The following is a 27,580-nucleotide window of genomic DNA, read 5'->3' as shown; positions in this document are numbered from 1 at the left end:
ACTTTTAAAAGCACAAACCAAGTAAAACAGAAAACAGTGCACATACCCTGTCTATCATACAGCCAACAACCTTCACAGCAGCTTTGTACTAAAAGACAGCTGGTTTGTAAGTTTATAGGCAGTACAGCAATACATCAGCCGCCTCAAGGCTTCGGCGAATGGGGCGGCATAGAAGTCTTCTAAATAAATGAATAAATAAATAAAATAAAAATCAGGGTCACAGGACACAACAGCCCACTGTGGCTTTATTTACCGTGACAAATGTCACAATAGTCCAGGTACCCACAGACAGCTGGCATACTATTTGTTTGTTTATATTTGCATTTATATGCCATTCCCTACTCCTAATGAAGACAAGCATGACCATGGCTTGTCATGTCATGAAAACCCAGATGGCAGGTACTGTTCATGGGTTAGGCAACCCTCAAATAACCCAGGTGTGAAACAAGCCTTACTGCCTGGATTCATACAGCACAGCAAACCATAGCAAGCTTGGTGTCTGCATTGTGCCATGCAAGGAAACCCTATTTTATTGGATGCAAAAAGCAGGCAAGTAATGGAACAGGAAGACTTATTTGTGTGGATTCTGCACTGAAACACCCATGTCAAAATTCTGTATCAAGGTAACCCAAAATAAACACCAAGAAAAGCTGAATGTTATATCCTAAATTAACTATACACATTAGGCTTATTACTGTATAAATAATTGAATATGCTTCTGTTGGGCAACCAAGGATGATGGTTTAGGATGCTAAAGCTTTAAGAGAACCTTACTGTGTGGAGGTCAGAACATTGGATTGAGGACTTGAGAAATCTGGATTCTAGTTTCCACTTGGCCATGAAGCTCACGGAGTGACTTTGGGCCAAACTCTCAGCCTAGCCAACCTCACAGAGGAGTAGTTGTGAGGATAAAGCTGAGCTATGTGAACTTCCTTGGGTTCCTCAAAAGAAGAAAAAAGATGGGATATCATAGTAGAGCTGAAAGGGGCCAAGGCACCCATCAGGTCTAATCCCCTGCTGTTTGTTTGTTTATATATTTATTTATTTAGGAGACTTCTATGCCACCCCATTCGCCGAAGCCTCGGGGTGGCTCACATCCTGTTGCAACACACAAAGTTACCATCCCACTCAGATGACTGTCCAGTTGCATCCTGAATGCCTCTAGTGTGGAAGAGCCCGTAAACACCCTAGGTAATTGGCTCCATTGTTGTACTGCTCTAACACTCAGGGAATTTTTCCTGATATCTAAGCAGGATTTGGCTTGGTGTAACTTGAGCATGTTATTGCATGTCCTGCACTCTGGAATGATTGAGAAGAGATCCTGTCCTTCCTCTTTGTGACAGCCTTATAGTATATTATCCTATTTCTCCTCAGTCTTCTCAAGACTAAACATGCCCAGGTCTTTCAATCTCTTCTCACAGGGCTTTGTTTCCAGTCCCTGGATCATCTTTGTTGCCTTCCTCCCTCTGAACCCTTTCCAGCTTGTCTGCATCTTTCTTAAACTTTGGTATCCAGAACTAGACAGAGTACTCCAGATAAGATCTGACTAGTGCTGAGCATAGGGAAACTACTACTTCACATGATTTGGAAGTGATACTTCTATTAATACATCTTAAAATAGCATTTGACCTTTTTGCAGCTACAGCAGATTGTTGGCTTATATTTAGCTTGCAGTCTACAACAACTCCTAGCTGTTTCTCATTTGTGATATTGCTGAGCCAAATATCCCCCAACTTGTAGTGATGCATTTGGTGTCTTTCTCTTTGGTGGAGGACTTGCCATTTGTCCCTATTGAATTTCATTTTTTTTGTTTTGTTTTCAGTCCAGTGTTCTAACCTATCAGGATTACCCTGGATCTTCTTTTTGTCTTCCGGAGTATTAAGTATTCCACTCAGTTTTGTGTCATCTGCAAATTTGATTATAATTCCCTGTAAATATAAATTATCATATAAATGCAAGGTCACCATCATCAGAAATTGGATTCAGCCACGTGCTCCAACTTCTGTGATTTTATGAGGTAGTTTCTATGTATTTAAGTATGTATTTGTATATTAAATATGTATTTAGAAATGTATCCCCAAATCATAAAGACTGGAAACTTGCTTTTGAAGTTTGATGTGTCTTACTTAGGCTTAAAGTGAATCCAGTAATTGTGCTCTGACTTTTTTTCTTCCCTTTTGTGACTATATTGGAAGGTCATTCTTCTAATTAGCTTGCTTAAAGTATTTTGGTGTGTTCATGTGAAAGTGATGATTCAGCTCATAATTGTGTCCTTCTTTGTAGGATCCAAACCTAAGCAAAAAAAAAAAAGTGTATCCCATAAACATGTTACAACTTCCCTAATCAGGCAGTTTTTAAACATAATACTATATTAATATAAACTTAGAATACATTATGCAGAAATTGAACTATTTAATTTTGTGTTTCCCCTGACTAAACTAGTACTAATTTTTACAAGTTTTATATAGAGATGCACCTCAGTCCTTTGTACACTAACTTTGGACTAATGCTACAAACTAGACTCAATGGGTTTTACTTCTGATTAGACATGGATAGCTTTGCACGGTTAGCCCTACTGAATTAAATGGAACTTATGCTGGAATAAATATGCATATGATAGCACTAAGTGTTTCCTTGACTTCACTTAGACTTTCACATGAAAATCTAACCACAAAACTACAACAAAAGAAGCTTTTCCAAAAGAAGCTTTTCCATATTCCCTTATCATATTCCTACAATTAGACATAGCATTACAAAAAAGGAACTTTCAACTCCAAAACATTCTAATAGATGGCTGAACTGTACTGATTCATTTCTCATATTTCACTTTCATACTTCTACTAGGTGAAAACAGCATACATAGTTTTATTTTTAAAAAAACACTAACCTGGAGCTGAAGTGTATTTCCTTAGGAACCTCACTGGGGTCAATAGCAATCTTGTCATTGTCCATGTAATTCAAAGGATCCTCTGGGATTCTAAATTTTGCCAATTGCAGCTCAGAATCACTTAGATGAGCATGAGAAATTCGAGCATACCCCAACCTACCATAAATGCAGAATTTTTTTCAATGAAGTGAAACATCCTAGTCATCCTTCTGTCTTCTTCTGCCTGGTGCTGCCCAGATGTGTTGGACTACAGTTCCCATAGTCCCACAGCCAGCATACTTAAAACTGTCATTACGTGCCTTCATTATGCAAAATTATTTGCTAGGGCCCTGATTATGCAGGAGACAGACAGCACCAAGGAAAGCATGTATCATGAAGGCAAATCTCTACTAAATTGGATTGGTGATATCCACCTATACCATGAAAGAAGAGGGTGTAGCAATGATGCTCCATTCAGTTGTGACAGAGATCTGCTCATATCTTGACCTGCTGTGCTGAGCACAACATCTGCTCCCACATTCTTCCATGACCCCTTTTTCATTATACGAGTAAGACTGTATGTGTGCACAGCATCAAAACAGCAGTACAAAGGGGACATAAGTAGACCTTAAGAACATCAGAGAAGGGCTAAAGGAAAATAAATTATCCATTAACATACCTTATTAACCCACGATACATTATATAGCTGCACCATCTGTCATGATCTGTGTTGTCGATATCCTAAACAGTAGTAAAACTGCTGTTATTGTTTCTTTTTTGTATCACCACCCAATACAGCCAAAGCACTCTGGGCAGTACACAATTCATAAAAACACAAACATGCGATACAATAAAAACTTTTCCAAATACAATATATAAAATGATTTAAGCAGCTACAACACCTTTTCCAATCCAGATTCAGGTTGGGCCAGGTACTCCATCAGGTATTGTGGTTCAGAGCTATGTAAGGTTAAAAGCAGCACCTTGAATTGGGCTTAGAAGCACAGAGGCACCCAATACATTGGTTTTATATGTTTGGTTTTCTAGTCTCTCTTATTAATCTGGATGCTACATTTTGCACTTGCTGAAGCGTCTGTACAGTCTTTATGGGCAGCCCCACATACAGTGCATTGCAATAATCTAATTTAGAGATGACCAAAGTATGTGGCTGTTGTGCACCATCAACTTGTGCAACCATTAACAGGTGAGCCTATGAATGAAGGCCCTCCAAAACGTCCTGTTCATGACACCTGTATTAGCTCTTCCAAGTTTGAGGCTGTGGCTTCCTTTATGGATTCAGTCCATCTCATAATTGGTCTTCCCTTCATCATCTTCCTTCAGCTTTCCCTAGCATGATTGTCTTCTCCGGGGTCTTGCCTTCTCATGATGTGTACAAAGTATGACAGCCCCAGTTTTGCCATTTTTGCTTCTAGGGACTTGTCTTTCTGTTAGTTCTGTTAGGGAGATGGAACTGTGTGTCATCAGCATACTAGTGACAACACACTCCAAAGCCCTGGATGATTTCACTTAGTGGTTTCATGTAGATGTTCAACAGCACGGAAGACAAAACTGACATCTAGGAAATCCATTCTGGAGAATCCACAGGGCCAAGCAATATTCCCCAAGTATCATCTTCTGGAGCCAGTAACAAGTAGGCAACTGCAATGGAGTACTTTCCACTCCCAGCTCAGAGAATTGCCTCAGCAGGATACTATGGCTGAAGGTATCAAAAGACCCCAAGAGACTCAGAAATATCAACAGGCTCACATTCCTCTGTCTCCCTTCTGACATAGGCCATCATTTTTAAAACAAGCAATGTTGTTTCCATGCCAAGCCTAGCCTGAATCCTCAGAAAAACAGATCCAAATAATCTATCTCATCCATGAGTGCCTGGAGCTGGTTGGCCACCATCCACTCAGGAACCTTGCCCAGGAAGAAAATATTTGCTACCAGTTTAATGTTACTAAGATCTTCCAAGTCCAGGAAGGATTTCTCCAGAAATGGTCTCGCTGTCACTGTTTTTCCTGGAAAAGCTCAGTGAATATATTACAGCAACCTTCAAATGGATCTAGGATGTCCTTGGAGCCCACATGTAATAGGTTCCAGAAGGCCCTACAAAACTTCGCTGGGCAGCAAATAAAAGGTGGAACAGAGTCAGTGAGATGTTGGTTTTTTGCCACCCTCACTGCCCCTAAGAATGCCTGACTATGGGTACATACCAAGTTTGACTGTACCCACTAGGAGTGCTTCTCCATCTACACTCTAGCTGTCTCCAGTATTGTTTCATGGCTTTCTGTTCCAGTGCATACAACACAGTCATATGAGCTCTACTAGAGAGAGCACTCACAAGCAATTATGTCAGCCATCTGGGTCATCTCTTTGTTCCATGGACCAACCAGGGCTTCTAAAGAAACACCAGCCATATCAACTGGAACCTCTCCCTGTCCCCAAAATCTTCTGGAAGCCATCTGGATCCATCAGCTTCTCTGAGGAACCATTTTTAATGGGCCCCCTCACAGAGAGGAAAAGCCGTTAGTAGCATAAATCTCAACAGGCAATGATCTAACCTGACATAAGGACTGAGTTGAAATTAAAACTTAAAATCATAGGAGTCCTTTCCCCTTTTACATCTAGCTACCCTAATGGTCACTTATAGGGGAGAAAATGATGTTAAAAATAAATCTGAACTTTTGAAGAGCTGATCTTGAAATCTTTTACCTCTGCACACAGAGTTTCATTCAGTTTACTTTTTCAGGCATAAATATATGCCACCAATCTATATTGTTATTAATCTCGAGTTGTTCTTTTTTATCCTTCACATCATAATACCTTAACATTGCCATTTTCAGTTAATTCCAGGTAATCTCTGGAGCCAGGAGCTGACGTGATGTATCCTAGAAACCCGACCTGATTGGAGCTCATCTTCAATAGATTAGAAACAGCTTTTGCCTGGAGCTTTCGGTCCACGTCTTCTCTGCAAAAATAGAAGACTTTTTAAAAATCTTCCTTTTAGAGAAATCATGACATTCATGGGAGGGCAAATATCTTGACTAACACCATCTGCAATCCATGAAATTTCTTAGTGATCACATTTGTGTGCAACGCTTTCTCTAGGAAGCCAAGGTGGCATACATGAAGTTATTGCTTTATATCTTTATTACAGTCATGTGAGGCTGTAAACTTCTCCAAGACCACCCAGTAGTGCCCAGACCTCTATCTAGGTCCAACACTCTATTCATTTTAATAATTAGCAAGCACCTCAACAACACATTCATAGACACTTTCGGGATAGTTTTCTCACAGGACACTCAATTTTGCAAAGAGAAAATACAACCATTAAAAAACAGACGAAAACCCAGCTTCTTTGTCCAGTGAACAAAGTAAAAGGAAGACATTTTTCTTTCCCCACTTCACCCTCAATTCTTCTTCCAGAATATTCATAATCTCTGCAAAGCAGGAGACAGAATGCCACATACCACACTTGAATGGACTCAGTTCATATCCAACCTCTAATCAGGTGATGAAACATGAACTTTGCAATATACTCCAATTTGGTGTCCTCCAGATATGTCAGAAAGATTGCAAGTCCCATAATGTCCAGCCAGAATGGCCAATGGCATTAGTATGAGGATGATAGAAATCACAATGCAGTGTAATGTTTTGGGAAGGGACCACATTGGAGAAGGCTACATTAAATAGTCCTATGCTTCACACAGCAAACCTGAGTCTTTCAATACCATCCTTTATTTCTTTTGGTCTGCTTTGCCTACTCTAACTTCTACTATTGTTTTTATCTGCTACTCAGTGAACATGAAACCAGAGTACTGATCCTCATCATCTATTGTCGGTATCCAAGGATTTTCTCAGGTGTGCCTGAAACAAACAACTGCATTGCTTAGTTCATACATTTGCATTTTCTGTCCATGGAAATGATTTTCATACATACTCTTCATTCCCAAAATGCGCAACCACAAAATCCACCAGTTTTCCTGTGAAGTTCACCGTCATGGAGATGGCTGGTGCTATTTCTCCTTCTGGAGAGGGGAGAAGATGATGCCTGGATTTCACAATTGGGTACCTTGACAGAACCATCATTCTGCAATATAAAATGGAGAAAATGGAGAAAAGGATCATGTAAACCACCTTGGTTTCCTTGCAAGAAGAAGAAAGCTAGATATAAATGGAATACATTAAAGCAAACGGATTGAATACTGTTAGTTCCAAAGCATAGTTTAAATTCAGACCAGCCTCTGGTGTTCTGTGATCCAAAATGTTTGCCTGGGACCCGAATATTGAGAAGGAAACCTATTGATGTAATGGCAGAAGTCAACACAGGCTGTCTCATGACCCACTGGTGTGGTAAGCCTATGCAGAGTTCAACAAAGGAGAAGTGAGGGAAGCATGGAATGAGTATTCATTAAGCTCTGGAAAAGGCTATGTTCCATGACATCATAGGGAAAGCATCTAGAAGTTAGGTGAGGGCTGGTTTATTTATGCACTTGGTTTAAATGTGTATGAATGGTTCTTCTGCCTGAAAGGCCCACAACTTTAAAAACAATCTTATAGCACATCTGAAAAATAGTACCCAACTCCACACAATGTCATGTTTTAGCAGCAACAATAGATTGTGCTGGCAATGTCATTTTCTGCTATTACACCTTGAAATGACACTTGTCAGTGTCCTCCCCCATTTCAACAATTCTCCTGAGTCTTGATGGCATTGACAAATGTGAATTACTTCCCCCACCACTCCATCATAGCTTCATTTTGGATCAATTATTGCTGAGGTAACTGCGCTTCAGAGAATTTGTGTAATTTCCCCCAAAAGGTTTATTTTAACCCTTAGAAGGCAGCAGAATTGGATAGAGCTTATACCTTGCCAAAAAAGGGCAAGCTTTGCATTAAAATGTGTGTGTGCTAATTTATAGGTATGGGTGTACATTTAGAAATAATTGTTATAATTTAAATAGAGGTACAGCACATCTTAAAAGCAGTAGGGAAAGATGTGACCAGTTGATTCGTGTGCTTTCTTATCTGCTGTCTGGAAATTGATGATGGGGAATTTCAAGACCTCAGCTGGTTCTGCCTTCTAGTAAATCTTTATCTTTAAATCTCTACCTTTAAGGCTTCAAACAGAGGGTGCCTACTTTGTCCTCTGCAAAGTAGCACATGTAATTACTCTAAGGAAAGACTACAGGTGTGTGTGTTCTGGTTCACACAGAATGAAAAGTAACCATAGATGAATCTCCCTGCAAGGTTTCTCAACACAGTACTGGCTGCCACTTTGGATATTCAGAGCACAAAACTTCTGATTATGTGCAAACACAGTGAACGTGGGTTGTTGAGGGGTTGCAGGACAAGTCACCTCAAAACCTAAAATAGCCCTTTGGTTTCTGGGTGTTTTGTCCGCCAACCTACCCTGGCGGTAACACATAAGGAGAATCTACAGTGTGCCCTTGTCATGGCCTGAATATTCAATATGGCAGCTCCCACCACAATGAGAAACACTCAAGGGGAAATTCAATCATGGTGGCCTGGTTTGTTATGTGCAAATCAGGTTTGTGTGTGTTGAAAAGTGGCAGGGGGAAGAGAAAGAGAAAGTGATGATTTAGCAATATGAAGTTAAAAGAGATGAGAGCTGCCTGAAGCCAATTTCTACTCAGGAGATATAAAATAGGCATCAGACTTGTATTACCAGAGCTCTCATCCTAAGGAAACCGAGACTGCTGCCCGCTAAAATTTCTCATGGTTCAAAGAAACAGTAAGCATGCCAGTAAGTGTCTCTGCATGCATATAGGATGGATGGCAGACACTGCTAGTCTGTTCTGCAGCATCAGTTTTCCATAAAGACAGTATAGCCTAGAGCCCACCAAGGTTGCCTTTTATGAGCCAACAAGATTTCTTCTGCAAGCGCGCGCGCGCACACACACACACACACACACACACCCCATGTACAACTGATGCACATCACATCATAAAGCCAATGAATGCCTCACATTTCCTTTTCTGTTCTTTCTTCATCTCATGCAAAGATTCTCCCTTCTCCCTGGTCTCACCTGTCCCTTTCCCTATTTTTTCCTAAGAAGGAAGCTGTAACAAGTAGTGTGCATTATGCGAAAGCACACTGCAATTACAGAGCTCAGAAGACAAAGGGTTGTGTGTGGGTGGATGAATGTGGGGGGATGGGAAAACATAATTAAACTTGCAAATAAAAATGAAAAAAACCAGATATAAATGGTTACTATCAAATAAACAAAAAGCCTGTTGAATTGTTTCCTTCCACCCCTAGCCAAGTAGCTAGGGTGTATGTCACTGGCTTCATCATCTAGCCACCACCAGCTCTAGCTAGGAGAGATTGCAGTTCCTTCACTTCATTCAGCAAGAGAATTCCCATTGCAATATATAACACACTGATATCTTTAAACACCTAATTTGCTTCTGGACACACTCACCCCCAAGTATGATCCCGAGTACTTGGGCCAAAATCTGTGTAAAAACCAAGTTTTTCTCCTAACCACATGGTTGGGTCATTGTTGCCAATGAATGGTTTTGAGGCATCACTCTCCACAATAGTGATAAAATCTGCACCTAAGAGACAAAAAATGAATTAAACCGTATTAATAAAGAAGTCTTTTCTCTCTAGGTATTCATATACATTCAATACTCCTTACAAGAATTCCGCATGATCCGGCATTAGCAGTTTTACTATTTCTGTATTATCTGAAATGGGAGGGAGCACAGCTCAGTGGCCAAGCACATACTTTGCACGCAGAAAGTCCCAGATTCCATGCCTGGCATTTCCAGTTAAAAGGATCAGGTAACAGGCTATGAAGAAGATCTCACTCTTGTTGGAATACTTGAAACTGAATTGGCCTTATGTGCATCACAAACATTTTAGCAGCTAAGAGAGGCACTAGCCATTTAGTATGTTAAATAATACAGAGTTAGGGTGCAACCAAGCATGTGCACACACAAATTAAAAACTCCTACAACTCCCCTCATTCTCCAGACAGCATGGACTTTGCAAGACTTTTTTTCTGTCCATATTTGCATAGGATTGCACCCTTAATAAATTTGCTATATTAAACAGAAATTATTAAAATGCTAGCATAAAGACGAGCAGAGCCTGTCCTATAGTTTGTGCCTGCAACAAAATGTTTATTTTCTTTATTTCATTGGTATACTTCCCAATAGCTGAGGCTGAGTAGTTTACAAAAGTATGCTTTTTTGGACATAGAAATAACAGGAAAATTATATTCTGATGAGCCCTTGTCAGTCATTGTGGGCTAGATGGACACACAATCTGACCTGACAAAGCCTACTTCCTTTGTTTCTATAACAGCAATTGTTAGCTGAGCTGTTGTTCCTATCACCTGCTAAAAGACAATGAGTTCTTCTGCCATCAATGGCTCGTATCTCCTAGCCAACAAAGTAAGTCCCCTTTCCCCCTAATCACCAGTGGAGGAGTCTACTATGGAAGGCAAGGCAAACATACTGTGCAAATGATGCTGTTGAAAGTACCTGTTTGATTTAGCAGAAGAGCTGATTGTGCTAGGTTAGACCATCCATTGTTATCATAGCCGAATCTGAATGGCCAAATCAGAGCAGAGAAGTCCTTCTTTGGAAGCTACAGAGAAGGTGAGAAGGAAAATATTCTATTGGTTTCTTTCCGTGGTGTTAACTCATATAATCGTATTAACCTCTCAGTAACCAAAGATCTCAAAGAGGCTGAGAACATTACAGATGGTGGTATGATGTAAATAGAATATGTAAATGAACAGGTAACAGGAAGGAAATAGTGACATAAAATGAAATAACTAATTCCAGTCTAATTAGGGATCATTAGGATTTCATTTGTTTGCAAATCATGAGGACCTGTCCTGTTCACAACCCTGAACACTGGCAGGGGTGACTTTTTCCCAGGAATTGTTTGCAAATTCCTGAAGTTTCAGTCACATTCAGGTTGTTTTTTTTTAATGCACTTACACTCATGCTCACATTTTTTCATGCCTTAGTCCATGTAGGGAAAGTGTGTGCTTTTGAGAAAATACATACAGAAATTAAGACTTTTGCCATGTGAAATGTGCACTTTTCCAGTTTGAACAAGAAATTAAACAGGTTGAAAATGAAAAAGGAAGCAAGCCAAAGCAAGCTTTGAAGTGATTTCTTTAGAGAATGTAGGCAAGCAAATCAATGCCTTCCCCATCTCTGTATCTTACCCCCAATTGTAATTATGCGAAAAAGCATATGACTGCCTTTCTATGTGCTGCCCTTGCACTTCCCTACCCTGCTTTCCTACTCTAATGTCTTGGGGGCAGGGACCTGTCTTGTTTGCTAGTGAAAATCTGTGAAGTGGGGTATACCCTGTTAAGGAAATATAAATAAGAATAAAATATAAGAGAGCCAAAGTACAATTTATTCCACAAATTATGACCTAATCCAAGTGCAAGCCAGAGACATGATAATATTATAAATCCTTTAATCAACCAAACATAGGCCCCACTCCAGATTCCTATCTATGTCAGGGTTCATGCAATGCATACATAGCTTGATTTCTCATCATTTGATGGTCTAAGACTGAACTGGCTTCTTTGACATGCACTGAGTATCGGAATCTTGCTGAACAATTATTTATGATTTAGTGTGTATTCTCACAGTTTCACAGATGTTGTAATAGACCTCTGTGTAGAGTTCCATACACTCCATCCCAATGTAATGTTTCTGCACTAGTAGGTACACCTGAAGAAGTACTATTAAGTATATACCATTACATTAGAGGTGAGAAGCAAATTACTCACCCCGTGGCCTAGTTTTTTTTCATAAGCCTTATATCGCAATCCTAATCCCAGTAAGCCTACACCAACAAACAGCCACAAAACTGAAAAAGGGAGAGAGAGAGATGCACATGGTATATTAATATGAAGAACACATTTTTGTAATATAATAAATAAAAGAGCCAGTGTGGAATAGTGGTTAGAGTATTGGACCAAGATGTAGGGAAACCCAGATTCTAGTGTTCACACAACCATGTAGCATACTAGGTATATTTGGGCCAACCTAATTCACAGGATTATTGTGAGGGTGAAATGGAGAGTAGAAAGATGTCACCTGAGCTGCTTGGAGAAATACGGGACATGCATGTAACAAATAAATATCAAGGCAGGTTCTTGCACAGGCAGGATTATATTCTTTCCCTCTTTCTATTGTTTCAGTCTATAGTCTGGTCTCTGATATTGTGCTTACCTGGAGTTTGTTTGAAAGAGGAGGATGGAGGCTTATGGGAGGTTTATAATACGGGGTGGCGCAAGGAAACAGGATATGCACAAATACAAAATACATTTTATGATGAAATGTATTGCATAGGATAGCCAATTAATGATGGTAATCAGTATTCATTCAATATTCATTTTATGTCTTGAAGGTGTTGTCCATTTCTCTGTACACATTCTGAAACTCAGTTGAGAAGTTCTGTATTGATGTAACAAGTCAAGAGGAATGCAAACGATTTCCTCTTTAATCCTCCTTTTTAGTTCAGCAATGGGCGGTACACTTGGCTTTTAAGATGTCCCCACAGAAAAAAATCACAGACAATGAGATCTGGGGATCTCGGGGGCCATGGTATGTCACTGTTGAACACCACCTGGGAACTTCTTCTTTTAAGGCTGAACCCGTTTCTTTGGAATTATGCACCCATGTTGTACTCACATGAGCAGATGGGACATGATCATGACATCCTAAGTGGTAATGACACTGAAATTCCCTTTGTGCAGCAGTCACACTATCACCATTCTTATAAAAGGCTTTTACAACGAACGCTCCTTGCACACCACTCCACTGCTCCATTATAACTACTTAATGGCAAGGGGTTCTAAACAAGATCGCACTGGTTCCAAAAAATTGCTGATGCCCCAGGGTCGCCAACTCCTAGTTCCAAAATTTCCTGTTTCCCTGTGCCACCCTGTACTTGCATTTATTTAAAAATATAGCATAGCTACAGGCACAGACATCTTCTGCTCCTACATCAGGTCTTAGGAGAGAGACCTAGTGCACAAGAGTACTGTGAGCTTCCAAACACATCTTTCTCTTAGCTCTGTCATTCTCTGTGTCAGATTCTGGTTTGGGATGGGGGTGGGGGGTTAAATTTGTTTCTAATTCACAGACACCTAGACTGCAACTAGCCAGGAAAGGAGAAGAGACAGTATGCCCACCACCAACCTTCCAGCAATTTTCTTATTTGTGGAAGTCTTTTGAAGTTGGTACAAAACACTGTACTGTACTCTTCTCCTAACTAATTTGCTTTTTGTACGTAGATCTAGATGTTTTTATCCTGAGAATATGTCTTAAGGAAGGGAGAGAAAATAATAGCATACATTTGGGAATTATACATTATTAAATGTGACCATGAATGCTTTAAGTAGCATTTTAGGTTGTCTGTACCTTGGTCTAAGAACTTATTTACATTAAGAACACCCATCCTCATCCCCTTGCATCACACAGTGAATGCTCTGTAAGGCAGCTGGCATTTGTCTTTAGGAATGAAGAAAATAAATACTTACATAACTTGATAAATTTTTCACTTTGCTTAAAGAGAGGCTTGTGGCTATTTTTCACTCCAAAGAGACAGTGAAGATCCTTCCTGCAATCAACTAGCACACCCATGACAATAAATAGCATGACAATCCCTGTAATAAAAATGTAGATTTATGAAAAACTTGCAAATAAAAATGAAACTTGTTTTGTTTCTAAAGTCTATTGGAAAAGTATTGCATCCTGAAGAGTTTAATGGCAGTTAGGCTGTAAATTAGGCAGTTAGGCACTAAATACACATTTACCTTGGAGTAAGTTTCACTGATGCCTAGGATTGTTCCATCCAACTTTTTTTAAACCTCCAAGGGACTACTAAGCATAAGTGTTTGTTCTAGAAACACTAATTATTCATAACTCCTAGTGCTTTTTTTGTAAAAAAAAAAAAAAAAAGTGCGTCGCTGCCAGCAGTAAGCACTCAGCGCAGGACTACACACACCAATCCCAAGCCAAGCAGCATCCCAAGCCGGGCCGCGCAGACACAAAAGCAGCCCGCAGGCACTATGTTAATGATGTTTGCTGCTGACGTGCTACACTGACAGGCGATTCAAAATCACTTTGTAAAATCCATTGGGGAAAAAAGGTGCCAGAACGCCGTTCCGGTGCGTTCTATGACAAAAAAAGCCCTGCTAACTCCTAAGGCTGGCATTAGGAGAACTCTTTCCCTAGGAAAGCGATCTTTAAGAGTTCTACACTACCAAACAGTCAATATAGCTGCATGAGAGTGACATATGGAAATAGCAGTTTCCATGCCTTCATTTTTTGTTAAAATAATATTTTCAAATAGAATTCTGAGGGTTTTATTATTCCAAATAAATGAAATAATGCCAATTTTAAAAGGGGGACCTAGGGAGGATTCAGGATAATACAGCATTTGTAGTTTAACATTCCAGGTAAATTGGTGAAATTGATATTAAATATAAAATTAAATATCAGGTATGTAGAAGACTAGGAGAGCCTCCAAAAATAACTTATCTCACCAAGTTTTTAGAGGTCTTCGACAGATTCAGCAAGCATGCAGTGCTACCATAAACATTACTTATGCTGATTTTCAAATGACTTTCGACAACATTTTTCACCAAAAATTCTTAAGAAACCAAATGGTCATGGGATAAGAGGAGAGACTAGATTTTATTGGTTAAAACAGAAATGGATAGAGCAGAGTTCCATATTAGTTCCAAATTAAACTAATGTGCAATTAGTTCCACATTGCACTTATATGTATTAGTGCAAAGTAGAATAGAATTCTGCTTCAAAAAAATCAGATTCTGTCAATAAATGGATGACAGAATGAAAGATACTGGACAATCAGTGAAACACAGATAAAACAGGTTTAACAAAATCTATACACCCCCAATTTTACTTGCAAATTCAGTTCAATATACGTAAATATACAGTCATGCACACTGAGGCAAAACAATTCTGATTTCCTACATACAGTGATGGGGTCACTGCTGGTGGTGACTGACCATGAAAGAGACCTTGGGTTTGCAGTGAACAGCTTGAGAAAAATGTTGAGCCAGCATATGGCTGCTTTGAAGATGCTTGGAATAATTAGGAAAGGGACTGAAAATAGAATTGCTAAGGTTCTGTTAGCAATGGTTTGAACAGACTTGTATAGTTCTGGTCACTGCACCTTGGAAAGGATATTTTAGAGCTGGAAAAGGTACAGAAAGAGATAATTACAGAAAATAATTACATGGTAGAAAAATTTACCCGTAAGGAAAGGTTACAACTTTTAGGGCTGCTTAGCCAAAAAGGAAAAAAAAGGTAGAGAAGGAAATATATGCTAGAGGCATATAAAGCTACATCATACAAGGCTAAATGGTGGAAGATTCAGGACAGATAAATGCAATTATTTCTTTACACTGTGCAAGTTTAAACTATGAAACTCACTAATACTAGATATAGTTGTGGCTTCCAACTTGGTTGGATTTAACAGTGAGAATGCTGCTGTCAGCTGCTACCAGTCATGATGGTTATCTGTTTTTCCCAGTATTGAGAAAACCCTGCCTTTCGGTGCCAGTCCCTAGGAAACACAGAGGGGAAGGTGCCATCACATCCATGTTCTGCTCATTGGCTTCCCATGGGAATCTGATAGGTCAAAGTAGGAACAGAAGGCTGGACTAGATAGGCTTTTGTTCTAATCCATGCAGCATGGCTCCTTTTGCTCTTAAGTATGTAGAAGCATAAGAAAAGCCATCACAAGTCACAGCCTGAAGTAATCTCCAATGGTTACCATGTCTAGATGCCTTAAGGGGGAAGTGTATTCTAGGTCTTGATGGTGATTTCCTGGTATATCAAACTGCCTGATCAGGAACCTTAACATCAAAGCAGGCCCTGCCATATAGCAAGGTGAAGCAACCTGCTTCAGGTAGCACCACGGAGTGAGCAGGAGAACGAGGAAGGCAGCAGTGGGTGTCTCAGTGGCACAAAAGACCTTCTGAAGTGTTGGTCTTCTTGTGTATGGTGCTACCTGAGCTCCAGTTTGGGTAGCAAAATATCTTGGGTAAGCACTGTTTGTGATTCAGGACTAGTTTTGTTTTTCCTTTAGGAAAATAGCCCACTTCTCGGTGGAAAGCTGATTATAACATTTTTACTCTCTGGGCTGGTTAATATAATAGAAGTGATTGTTTCTTTTTTGTTGTTCTTTTTCTTTTATCTTTATAATACTATTTTCAGTAGTTTATAATATCAGAAGTTACTGCACAAGTTAAGTTAGCTAGTCCCTGTAATATTTATCCCAATAGTATATTTAGAAGACATGAAAGAATCTTGTTATATCACATTACCTCATTTCTCTGTTTCAAATATTCTGCATATTTGTCAACAAAAAGAGCATCTTTGAATGATCATGGCCTTGCAATTGTTGGGTGTAGAAGGCAAATAGGAAAGGATTGTGAAACTGTTCTAAATTAGAACAGTTCAAGATATGAAGCAAAGCAAACATGATGAGTTCTCTTGGTTAAGAAGGGTAAACATACCCATAAGTATATGGGAATTTTCTCTAGCATAAATTCCACCAGGCACAAATTTATAAGCTGTACACCAAACACAGAAGAATAGTTCTAACACCAGTGCGAGCATGGCTGTACTCATGACTTTTCCAGGGTGTAAACAGCGAGCAAAGCATCCAGCTATGCATGGCCACATGCACATTGTAAAGATGGCAAGGAGCAGACCAGCAATGGCTGCATACCATGTTTGTAAGTAAAGCAGACCAGCTGCTCCTGCTGTACCTGTAAAGAGACAAACAAGAATGATGTTGTTGTGGAAAATTACTGAGAACAAAAGACAATGACTCTTGCTATGATTTCATAACATTCTTCTCCCTCACTGTTCTGGAAGCTGTCAGTACACACACGCTCTAATCCGCTTTCCTGCAGATGGGGTGCAGAGACAAAGCAGCTTCAGTAACACAAACTGTTTCGATTTCATGGCTTTTATCTAAAGAATATATTTAGAGAAAGCAGCTTCAAGGCAATTATCTCTGGTGCTTTTCTAATAATCTGAAAGCCATGTCCATGGCATGACTTCAAAAACAAAACAAACACTATCCTGACTTGGGGACACTGGGAAAGTTCACCATACTGCCTATTTGGACTTCCTCACCATTCTTCTGGTAGAGCCCATCCAATACGGCCAACCCCCAGCCAACCATTCTTTCATCTTGTCTGCATTCAAACTAGAACTGCAATCGTATGCACACACTCTTTGGTGTGGATGGTAGGGTCATTTGGGTGAGTGCCAACAGGACAAACCTATCTATGCTTACTCAGATATAAATCAAATCATATACAAAAATGAAAGCTTTCTGCAGTTGTAGGTAAGCAACCAAATCTTTAAATCAGATCCTCTGGTGTACCAACCCTGAAGTGGCAGAACTTTCTAAAATTAAATGGTTCACACATCATTTCAAAATGGCTGTGAGTTGCCATTCACTCATTGTTCCTATAGAAAAATGATTCAGATGAGCTCATTAATGTCACCACAAGTGAGATCTACCAGCCTCAATTCCATACATTTTAGCAGAAGCAGGTCATGCTCCTTCCTGGGTTTGTACCTATGAACTGGTTTTAAGAGATTTCAGGAGTATAGTACAAGTGAGCTCCATATATAATCTTACCTATAAGGCACCAACCACAAAGAGCAGGGGTAGACCAAGACCAAAAAGACAGCATCAGCCCATGAGCCAGTCCTAAAAGAACCACACCTCTATACATTGAAATAAGAAATAGAAGAAAGTTCTGTATTACTATGTTTGGGTTTGGAAAAACTCAGACAGAAGGCCAAAACTATATTCCTTTGTTTCCTCCAGAGAAAGTCCAAAGTAATTCAGCACATATTTGAAGAACACTTTGACAAATATGGCTGGGCAATACTAGCTAAATATTTCCCAATGAGTTATAGAGTTTATTGTACCAAGAAATACTCTTCTAAGCTCTGGAAAGAAAACCCATTTGGCAACAGTGCCAGGGGTTTTACTAATTGTGTACTGGACCACAACCTATTTATGGAATTAATTGGAAACACACTCCTCTGCTCCTTTCTGGTGAGTCACATTCCTCTGTAAAGCTCCACACTGGGTTCTATTTCATGGTCGTACTAGATTTTGGCTTATATATAATAATTACTCTGTCCTTTAAATGTTAAACACAGAGGAATACAGGGGAAAATAATAATTCTAAGGTTTTTAAACCCAGCAATTTTGCCAAAAATATATTCCCATAATAGAAAAACAAAATGTACTTTAGATTCAAATGCTTTGGATTCAGAGAAGCATACAGATGTTTCCACTTGTATATGGGGCTTTTCTGCTTCTCCATTCTTACAGAAGCCCCCACCCAAAAATTATTCCTGCAAAGGCTGGGGGTCCTGGGGTAAGCATTCTGTGTAGCTTGAGAAATTCAAGCCCAACAGCACAATCAGCCATACTTATCCATGGTACTATGTATGTGTAGCTTCTTCTATAGGACAAAGTCCAGTATCCTTAGCTTATACAGAATTGTTTTTCTAATTTATTGTGGCAGATTTGCAGCTGATCTGATCCACCCTGGCCTGTTAGTAGAAGAGCAGGTGTAGAAAAATGAAGTAGCTGAGTGAAAGTAATGGGACCTGAAAAACCTTATTTTGTAAGGCAAAATCCACCCAAAGTTAAGTATATAGGATACAATCCAGTGACCTGGGAATAACTCCATTGAATAAAATGGGACTTGCTTCTAAGTAAGCATATATAGGTGGTTTTGCTCCATGAATTTACAGTGGGGTGAATTCAGCATGTGCTTTCATTATCTCACTGAAACTTCTAATTTATAGTCTTGGATGGACCCTTCCAACAGATTACACACAATGCTTCTGAACCCCTGCATGACTCACTGGGTTTTTAACCACTTAGTGAATTACAGATTTATGTTTATCATCACAAAGCTAAAGCGAGGCAGGAACTATAAGCATTCAAAATATGCAAAATTTAAGTGAAATATTCAGAAGACCCATGTTGAAGATTTATTATCCAGCACTGTGTAAAAGAAGAGATCATTGTGAGCAGATGACAGTACTTTGAAACAGCTGCAATAACTTAACAGGATGTTGGGAGTGAGAAGATGGCTGCTTTCGGTGCTCATTCTCAAGGACTGCTGGATGGGTTTTAGAAGATTTGGAATTGGAATGTGAGTATGAAAGCTCAAAGGGGAGCTGGGGAGGATGGGCCATGCCAAGACACTGAGATGAAGGAAGCAGACACACTTATCTTTAGGTCAGACTCCTCAGGTGAGTAGGTGGTTCCTTGGAGTAAACCAAGACATACAGCTGCCAGGAGGGACTTTGAGAATGAGTGTTTCTCAGATGCAGACCAGACAGGCCTGGCTCTTGACCCCATGGTGAGGCATCAGCAGAGACAGGTGGCCCAATTAGACAAGTGGTACATGGAGAGGGAGTGTGTTCACATTCAGAAGGTCCCTCCCAAAGGGATGGAGCCCAGGCATGCTCATAAGGAGAGTTCCTGGAGGTGAATACTAGACTGGGGTCAACAAACCACTCTCAAGACCACTCAAAGATTTGTGCTGAATGATTTGTGCTTTTGGGTCAATAAAGAATGCTTTGCAAGGAAAACTGTCTGTCGCTTTTGAATGCTCAAAGGAGGAAACCTTGGCTTGTGATACAGGCTATGGCTGCCCCACTGTGAAGAGAAGGCTTGATGTGTTTATTAGTCTGCCACCCAGATATTACAAATAAAACTAGCTAGCTCTGCCTTTCTACAAAGGAATGCAGTTAGATCTTAGATTGATCTGACTGATATATTGTTCATGAGATTTATGTTACAGAGCACACTCCTCTATTTGAAGGACTATTCTTTTCTAGTCCAATTTAAAGAGCAGCAAGAGCTTTAAAGTTGCCTGTTTACAGTTGGACCAAGACAGCAGAAACACAGGGTGCCTTGTTCCAGGCTGAGATGTATTGTGCTTCCATTTAAACTATATGCACATTTAATTCAAATCAGTGTCCACTTGTATTCTCCTTTTTTAGTGAAGCATTCTTCTGGGACAGTACATAAATGGCAACTCTACTGGTTGATGCAGTTCTTGCTGGTCTACTCCCCCTACTTCCAAGCAGATTAGGAGAAAACATTTTCTACCTGAAATCATCATTATTGTTAAAGCTGACCAGCTAGGCTGGCTTTACGGTGCAAAAAGGAAAGTATTGCAAAGGTTAATAACCAAAGAGTAAAATCCTGGGCAATTAGGGAAGTGCAGTGTAATGACACAAAGTTGATTCCACACTGACTAGTTCCCCTTTCTTCCAAACCAAAAAAAGCTGGCTTCACCTTCAAAGTGGATCATGCTGGTTTTGGGACAATTCCTGAGACCAAATTTTGATGATATTAAGTTTGCCCACTCCCAGTCTCAGTGGGCAAAACTGAGATTTTTGCCCTAGAATTTCCCCGCAAACAGGAAAATGTCTGGTTCTCAGTGACTGCCTGTTTTATCTCTGAGTCCAATGGCCTTGGGATTTCAGCTGTGAGTTCCAACCTTACCCCCTCTTTTACTTCTGAATCAAATATGAATCTACACACTTTAACGACTCTATTATGGGAGGAATGAACCCAATCCCTACATAATTCACACATCACAATGGGTCGTTTTGAGTTAATTAAACCATGATTAGCTGCTGTATGTGCAGGACCTATATAACAATTATTTTGAATATGTAACCTTTGATCAGGGATTACAATGGGATGTGAAATCCTAGCCATCATGGGTTGAAGGTTTAAGAACCCATACTGATGCCTTGATTGATAATTGACATAAGTGTGGGTTGTTTAACCCTTTATTAACTCATGATGACTGGATTCACACATCATATCACAGCCCCTGATCACCCCATAGTCATATTTTCAAAACTAGCAAGTGCTGTGGCTAATCATGGGTTAATAAACCAGCAATAAGCTCCTGTGTCATACAAACCAACACATTAACTATATATCCTTTTACAGAGATCACCCAGATATGTTTAGAGGCTCCACAGACATGTCATTCTAATCTAACTGTGTGGAATTTCTAAGTTGTAGGGGCCTCTGTTTTGCTTTATTAAAAAAGAATTCTAGAATAAGAAGCTCTTACCCATGTGGATTAGGTTCTGGCCCAGGCTCTGGATGTCCACTCACTGCCCATCTAGAAATCAGTGAAACCTCTCCGAAAATCCAGGAAGTAAGAAACAGAAGGCTACCAAAAGCTGTGCCTGATAAAAACCAGTTAGGTCTACCAATTGTTCCATTTGCTGTATTATCAGTCTCTGTTTTTTCTTGTTTCTTGCTCTCAACAGCTAAAAATAAATAAGAACAAACAAACAACTATCAACATAAAGAACATTAATCCTGCAAACCATGGGTAGCTGTACAGCAATTTCTAAGAACATTTCCATACAAGACAGATTGGTTTAGCCTCTCTTTGTGAATACATGTAAATATTGCCAAATGTTAATGCAAAACAAGAAGCAGAAAGATATGTAAGATAAAAGAGTATGTGTGAGCGGGTAGAAGGGTGAATTTATTCTCACAAAATTAAATCAGTAAATGATGATCAAACAAGAATTTTACAAATCAAAGGGTTAGTGGGTTTCCTTGGAGAGGGAATTTCATAACAATGAGGCCACTTCAAAAAATACCTTTTTGTGAACTCCTTTAAAGACAGCACAGTTGCATTGGTAATGGTGGTATGAGCATGAAGAGTTATTAAGTGCCCATGCATACAACCATAAACTTAATTAGTCACAAATTAAACAATGCACATTGGCATGGTGTTAATTCTATCCCTATTATCATTTAAAGTGAGACTGAGTTGTTACAACAGAACTTGCTTTTCAGTAAGAATGTCCAGGAACAATCATTGTCTAAACAAAGCTGCATTTACATTCATAGGTTAGGATCCAAAGAGCCCCATACACGGAGCCCTTCTGGCCCTGCAGAGTAGGTTAGCATATTTCTCCTCCCATAATTTTGTTTGTTTGTTTATTGATTTATATCCTGCCTTTTTCCTACAAAGGGCTCAAGGCAGTGTGCATCGTTCTCCTCCTCCATCTTATCCCCACAACAACCCTGTGAGGTAGGTTGGGCTGAGAGTCTGTGACTGGCCCAAAGTCACCCAGTTGGCTCCATGGCTGAATAGGGACTAGAACCCAGATCGTTTGAGTCCCAGTCCCATGCTCTTAACCACTACACCACACTGGCTTTCATAATGCATTACATGTCACTCTAGGGCAGCCTTTCTCAACTTTTTACCTTGCAGGAAACCTTGAAATAATTTTCATGCCTCAGGGAACCCCTGCAGAAAAATTATTATGAAGGCAAGCCCTGGATTTAATGTAAATAAGGGCAATGTTGACAACAACATGAGGGAGTTGCCAACCACCAAATGCCAGTCCCCCATTCATGCCTGCTTCCATTCACTCCCCCCATGTTATCACAAAAAAGAGAAAGAAAATAACCACCATGTACTATTTATTTCAATTTTGGCCCATGTGTTTCCAAATCATGTAAACATTCATTGTTATGTTATTAAGATTATTGAAATGATCAAATAACTCAACCTGGGAATCCTGGCTGGGAAAGGCTGCCCCAGAAACACAGCAAGGGACAGCAGAAGAGAAAAGGAACTAATCCTTAAAATGAATGGGGGGCAAAGGACTCACTTGTCTTTACCTATGGTTCCATATACATTTTCCTTGGTGACAGAGCATGTATATGGCTTTTCACTTACATGACCACATGGAAAGGCTATGCCTGAATAGGAATCAGGGCCGGCTCAAGGTTTGAGGGAGTCCTTAACCAAGTGTCCTTTTGGGAGCCCCCTCTTATCCATGGGTCCCTCTATAGGATTGCCACAGCAGCAGCAGCAGCTGATAGCAGCAAATCAACCAGTACTGAGCCACAACAGTTATTTGTCCTCAGTTGGAAGGGGAAATTTTAATTTCCCACAGTGCTCTAGGGCCATGGTGTGTGAAGGGAACTGTGGGAAATTTAAATGGTTTTCAGTGCTGCTGGGAGGGAACAAGATGGACATTGCTGGAGCCCCAGCAGGAGCTTAAAGTTGCAATGTGATGATATGAGCCTGACAGGAATGAAGGAAGAAAAGCAGGATCCTGAGATCAGAGTGACAAGCAGGTCAGTAAAGTGTCTCAAGGAAAAGACAGGAAGGAAGCAGCAAAACAGATTAAAAATGGGATAGAACTGGAAACTGGAATTAACAATTGCCTACCCACTCAGTTATTGCTCATATTGACAGATGTCTGCATACATATTCCAAGCATTTGGTGGAAATTCTGCTCAGAATGTACAAAAAGAAGTATGGGTTACTTCTGAAACCTCACCTGTGCATGTTCTCTCAAGAGCTACCATGAAACCTAAGATCATTATAGCAATATTGAATGTCGAACAGTTCCAGAGTGGGTCTAATGAGGCATACCAAATCCGAAGGACAAGAAGAAGAATTTTTCCTAGTAAAAATCCCCAGATTCTGCAATATCTGTAAAACAGAGTGTTTTAAAACATGTAGGAGAAATGCAAATGATGTGGCAGTTATATATTTATTGCTGTTGTTGTGTCATTACTACAACTATTATTTAGTCTCTTTATGTACAGCTGAAAACATTCAAAAATCTCTTTCAAGAGAGGTGTAGCTCTAAGCTAATAGTTTTGACTTTTGCATGTTTTCAGTATGAGAGAAAATAATAGTTTTCTTGATTACTATAATAGTTAATAGTTTACATTCCATTAACACTATACCTTTGCAAAGAGTTCCCAGACCACCATGTTACTGTTTGAACTATCAGTGATGAAGAGACACCAGTAGCCAAGATCAAAAGTCGAAGGTAAGCATTTGGAGCTTGGTATGAAGCTATGCAACCTATGGCGAGAAAGTTGATATTATAAACTTACTTCTGAGTAGCCATTATATGATTGCCCCCCTCAAAAATTTAATGTTAATATGATCTGAAAAGTCGGTCCTTTCTTTATGTTGTTGTTGATCTCCCTACAAACACAGTTCACAGTTTTGATACCCTACTCACCAATCATAGTCAATCTTAGCAAGGCTAAGATGTACTTCTTGTTGGCCAGCCTCCAAAATGGACCAATAGTTAAAAACACTGGAGAGAAAAATGCAACAGCAAAAATTTCCAAGCCAGTGAGTTCCAATGTTTGTAATGGAAAATAATAGATCATTGGAGGAAGGGCATAATAAAGAGACCAGGAAACATAACCTGAAATAAAGAGGGAAATCATCATCACACATTTTCCATAGTAGATCTTACTTGAATTTGTAAATACTATTAGAGTACCAAGTGTGAAAACTCATTAGATCAAACATATTGCAGTGTTGATATTGCTTCTAGTGATAGTTATACCAGTCTCTATTCTATTTGCATTAATTAATGTAAGCATCAATCACTTATTTTCAATGTGTTAAACAAATCTGTCAGTAGTGGTTTGGAAGGTCAAACATAGTACACTCATGGGTGATTTCCAGCTTGCTATGGTGACACTCACCAAGTTCCTCAGGTGTAACTCGCTTGTTATGAAAGGTGAACCTTGCAGAGTGTTTTCAGTTTTTTACTCCACATCTAGAAAGCCTACAGTTGCCAAGTAGCATTTAGCTAATGCTATATCCTATCCATAAATTAGAGTTCTTAATTATTTCATTATTTCAATCTTAATTATTTCAGTGTTCCTAACCATTACAAAATATTCCTAAGGAACTATATGTTACTAAGCACACCTAACAAATTAAAACAAACACCTTCTGTGTTTGATAAGATCAGTTCTGAATCATACCAAGTTCTTACTCAATATTTACTAATTAAAACTATATATATCCACCTTCACCAACCAGATGTTTTGACTTCAACTGCCATCAGCATCAGCCAGTATGGCCAAAGAATAGAAATGCTGAGTTTTTTGGTCAGACTAGTAGAGATGAACCCAGTTGATACAATGTGGAGGATGACTGTGTGTTCTATAACCCCCCATAAGCTGTGGAGTGTGTGGCTGTCAATTTGAATAGCAGTAGGCTTAAATGAGGGTTCTTTAACCCTCATATTATCCATGCTGGCTCTGTTCCCATGACACAGGCAACCCCTGATCACCCCAATGAGATTTTGCATATTCAAAATGGCAGCTACATGCTCCCAGCTCTTAATTCTGGCAGTTTTAGCAAGCTGTCACTATCCAATGGTATGATTACAAGTATAATATTAGTTACCATGGTCTTTAATACACTAATTAACATGCAAGATAAATTAAGAGATAAAATATTTGGGAGGAGGAATCTAGCCAAAGTTCAGCATTTCTGAGTCTCTACTGTATACATGATCATGCAGAATTAAGCACAATGATCACCAGGCAACCCTTTAAATAATTAGAGATGAATGTAAGAATGAATGCAAACAACAACTGCTTGCAGATAACTAGGAGAAGTCACAATGAGAAGAGCATAAAGGTTGCAATCCTATACACATTCATCTAGTAGTAAATTCCATTTAATTCAATCGGTGTTGGTTCTGCATTGATATGTGCAGGATACAGTGTAATCTTGCAGTGCCATCTTATATATACCTACTCAGAAGCAAGCCCATTGACTTCAATGGAACTTACTCTCAGGTAAGTGTATAGGATTTTAGCCTAATTCAAATTATTAACTCTAGTTTTGGTGCTACTTTGCCACGAACTACTTTAAAAATACATTGAATTTTAGAGGGGAAGTGAGTGAGAGGAGCACATGTGGACATGATCAGGAACAGCAAAGTCTCAGCAAACAGCTCATGTGTCTCCTGGAACAATGCAAGATAAATTCTGTATCACCACAGTTTAATATGAACATCCAAAATACTTTAAGCATGGCCCTTCATTATGAATTTCAGATTAATGCACCTTATTCATCTTTGAATATTAAAAAGGACAAACACACATCAAAAATGAGATGCTGGGCACAAGAAAATAGGGAATGATCCAGTGGCTGCCCCACAGACATTGTCTGAGAAGTCACAGGATAGTTCAGTTTTCTAGCTCCAGGGTTGGAGGCAACTCTACAAACTCAGAGTGGCAAATTGGAGCTCTGACCCCCTCCCCCCTCCTTCCCTACAGAAAAAATTGCATCAGATGCTTTCCAAGGCCAGAAAAGCAACCATGGAGAGGAGTTAAAGGGACCAAGCAAAGGCATCCTGAAGCTGGTCCAGTTTCCTTTCTTCCCACCTGAAACACTGCTATAAACAAAAATTAGGAAAACAGACACCCAGGAAAAAGTCAAAGTGAGAGGAGGAGAGGGAGGGAGGTAAAACTGGTCACTGGTTCAGTGTGAGCCTCTCGACTGAATGCTTTCACACATCTCCATAGGACTGTGCTCCAAGTCACCTTTGCAGTTCACAGGACTTTAACTACTGCATGTTCATGCTTGCCAAGCAAACAAAGCTAGTTTGATCACCTAGCAGGAAGAAACGCTAACCTTGGTCATTCTTAACAGCAATCCAAATGATGAACTGAGAAAAAACATGTTCCTGGAACTTGCACAGAAAAATAAAGCTGTAAATGCGAAGTGTTAAAAAGTCCAGAGGGTTTTATTTTCCTTTGTATGAGAGGGCAATGGAAACATCTTTCCTTCATTTTGTTTTTGAAACTTCTGTTTTATTTACAAATATAAAAGCAGACCAGATTGGAAGCAAGCCTACTCTTCAAGAATGGGGTACAGCCACCAAATCTTGCATGAGAGCCTGAAGTTAACTCCAGGTGAACCCTCTTACTCATTCCCAGAGGCTCAGATAGTACATGATACTGGTGACCCTTTTTGTTGAAACCTGGGGTTGCCCTGGTCACATGCAAAATAGGCTGGGCCCCATCTGGAGAACAAAGGAGATATAAAAGTGAAGAGAGCAATTTGTTATCAGAATCCTTTTTCTTCCAGCCAGACTCCAGTGCCACAAATGAGCAGAGGCGGTGCAGCAGGAAATGCTGAAGGGTTATAGGTTCTGCTTTTCTCACCCACATACCCATTTTGCTCTTAAAATTGCAGTACTTTATATGTGATTATGAGATTGCACTGTAATTACACAGATCTCCTGCCACTATGTACAGTTTGAGCCTACTCTCTACCTCCAAATTTAAACTGCCAAATTTACACACACAACCATATGCATACACTGTAGAGCAATAGCTTCAGGCTCCCATCTACAGATAGACTGCACATTAAGGAAAATACACAACTAATTTATATTCAGAAGTATCAACTGATCCCTTTGATCATCAGCAAGGAATTCATTTTTGAAAAAGGGTGGTCACTAAGCACCGGTAACACCTTCTTTCACAAATTTAACTGTAATGGTTCAACTTAGAACAAAAGATTATAGAATAGAATTCTTTAAAAAAAAAAACCAACAACCTAGGAGCAATTTATCAACAGAGCAACCATTTTAAACTTATCTACAGGAAAAACATCAAATCAACAGCTTTTGTTTTGCTTTTTAAAAACAGTAAATTAAAAAGGACACCCCCTGAAAGTATTACTTCAAACCTATTCAGAATGCAACATAAATTGGATACATACCCAAGAATATTTCCATCAAAATTTCTTTCCAAAGGAAAGCCAT

At 39.5% G+C, this 27,580-nt stretch overlaps 1 protein-coding gene across 1 annotated transcript; it reads right to left on the bottom strand.

Annotated features, from left to right (window-relative positions):
* Positions 1 to 1,895: 1,895 nt before the first annotated feature.
* Positions 1,896 to 27,580, bottom strand: CWH43 (cell wall biogenesis 43 C-terminal homolog). The gene is made up of 16 exons (XM_044418468.1): positions 27,538 to 27,580; positions 24,014 to 24,205; positions 23,730 to 23,850; positions 23,315 to 23,469; positions 21,070 to 21,271; positions 17,577 to 17,665; positions 16,435 to 16,689; positions 13,423 to 13,548; positions 11,665 to 11,744; positions 10,388 to 10,493; positions 9,319 to 9,454; positions 6,813 to 6,962; positions 5,696 to 5,840; positions 3,546 to 3,607; positions 2,888 to 3,043; positions 1,896 to 2,292 (listed from the first exon to the last, which is right to left on the bottom strand). The coding sequence occupies exons 1-16, from the start codon at positions 27,578 to 27,580 to the stop codon at positions 2,205 to 2,207; spliced, it is 2,106 nt and encodes a 701-aa protein (XP_044274403.1). The 3' UTR covers positions 1,896 to 2,204.

The sequence above is a fragment of the Varanus komodoensis genome, unplaced genomic scaffold (genome assembly GCF_004798865.1).
Source record: "Varanus komodoensis strain SLA01 unplaced genomic scaffold, ASM479886v1 scaffold9, whole genome shotgun sequence".
Classification (NCBI taxonomy): domain Eukaryota; kingdom Metazoa; phylum Chordata; class Lepidosauria; order Squamata; family Varanidae; genus Varanus; species Varanus komodoensis.
The sequence above is the reverse complement of the archived record's forward strand: the minus strand, read 5'-3'. Positions and strand labels throughout refer to the sequence as shown.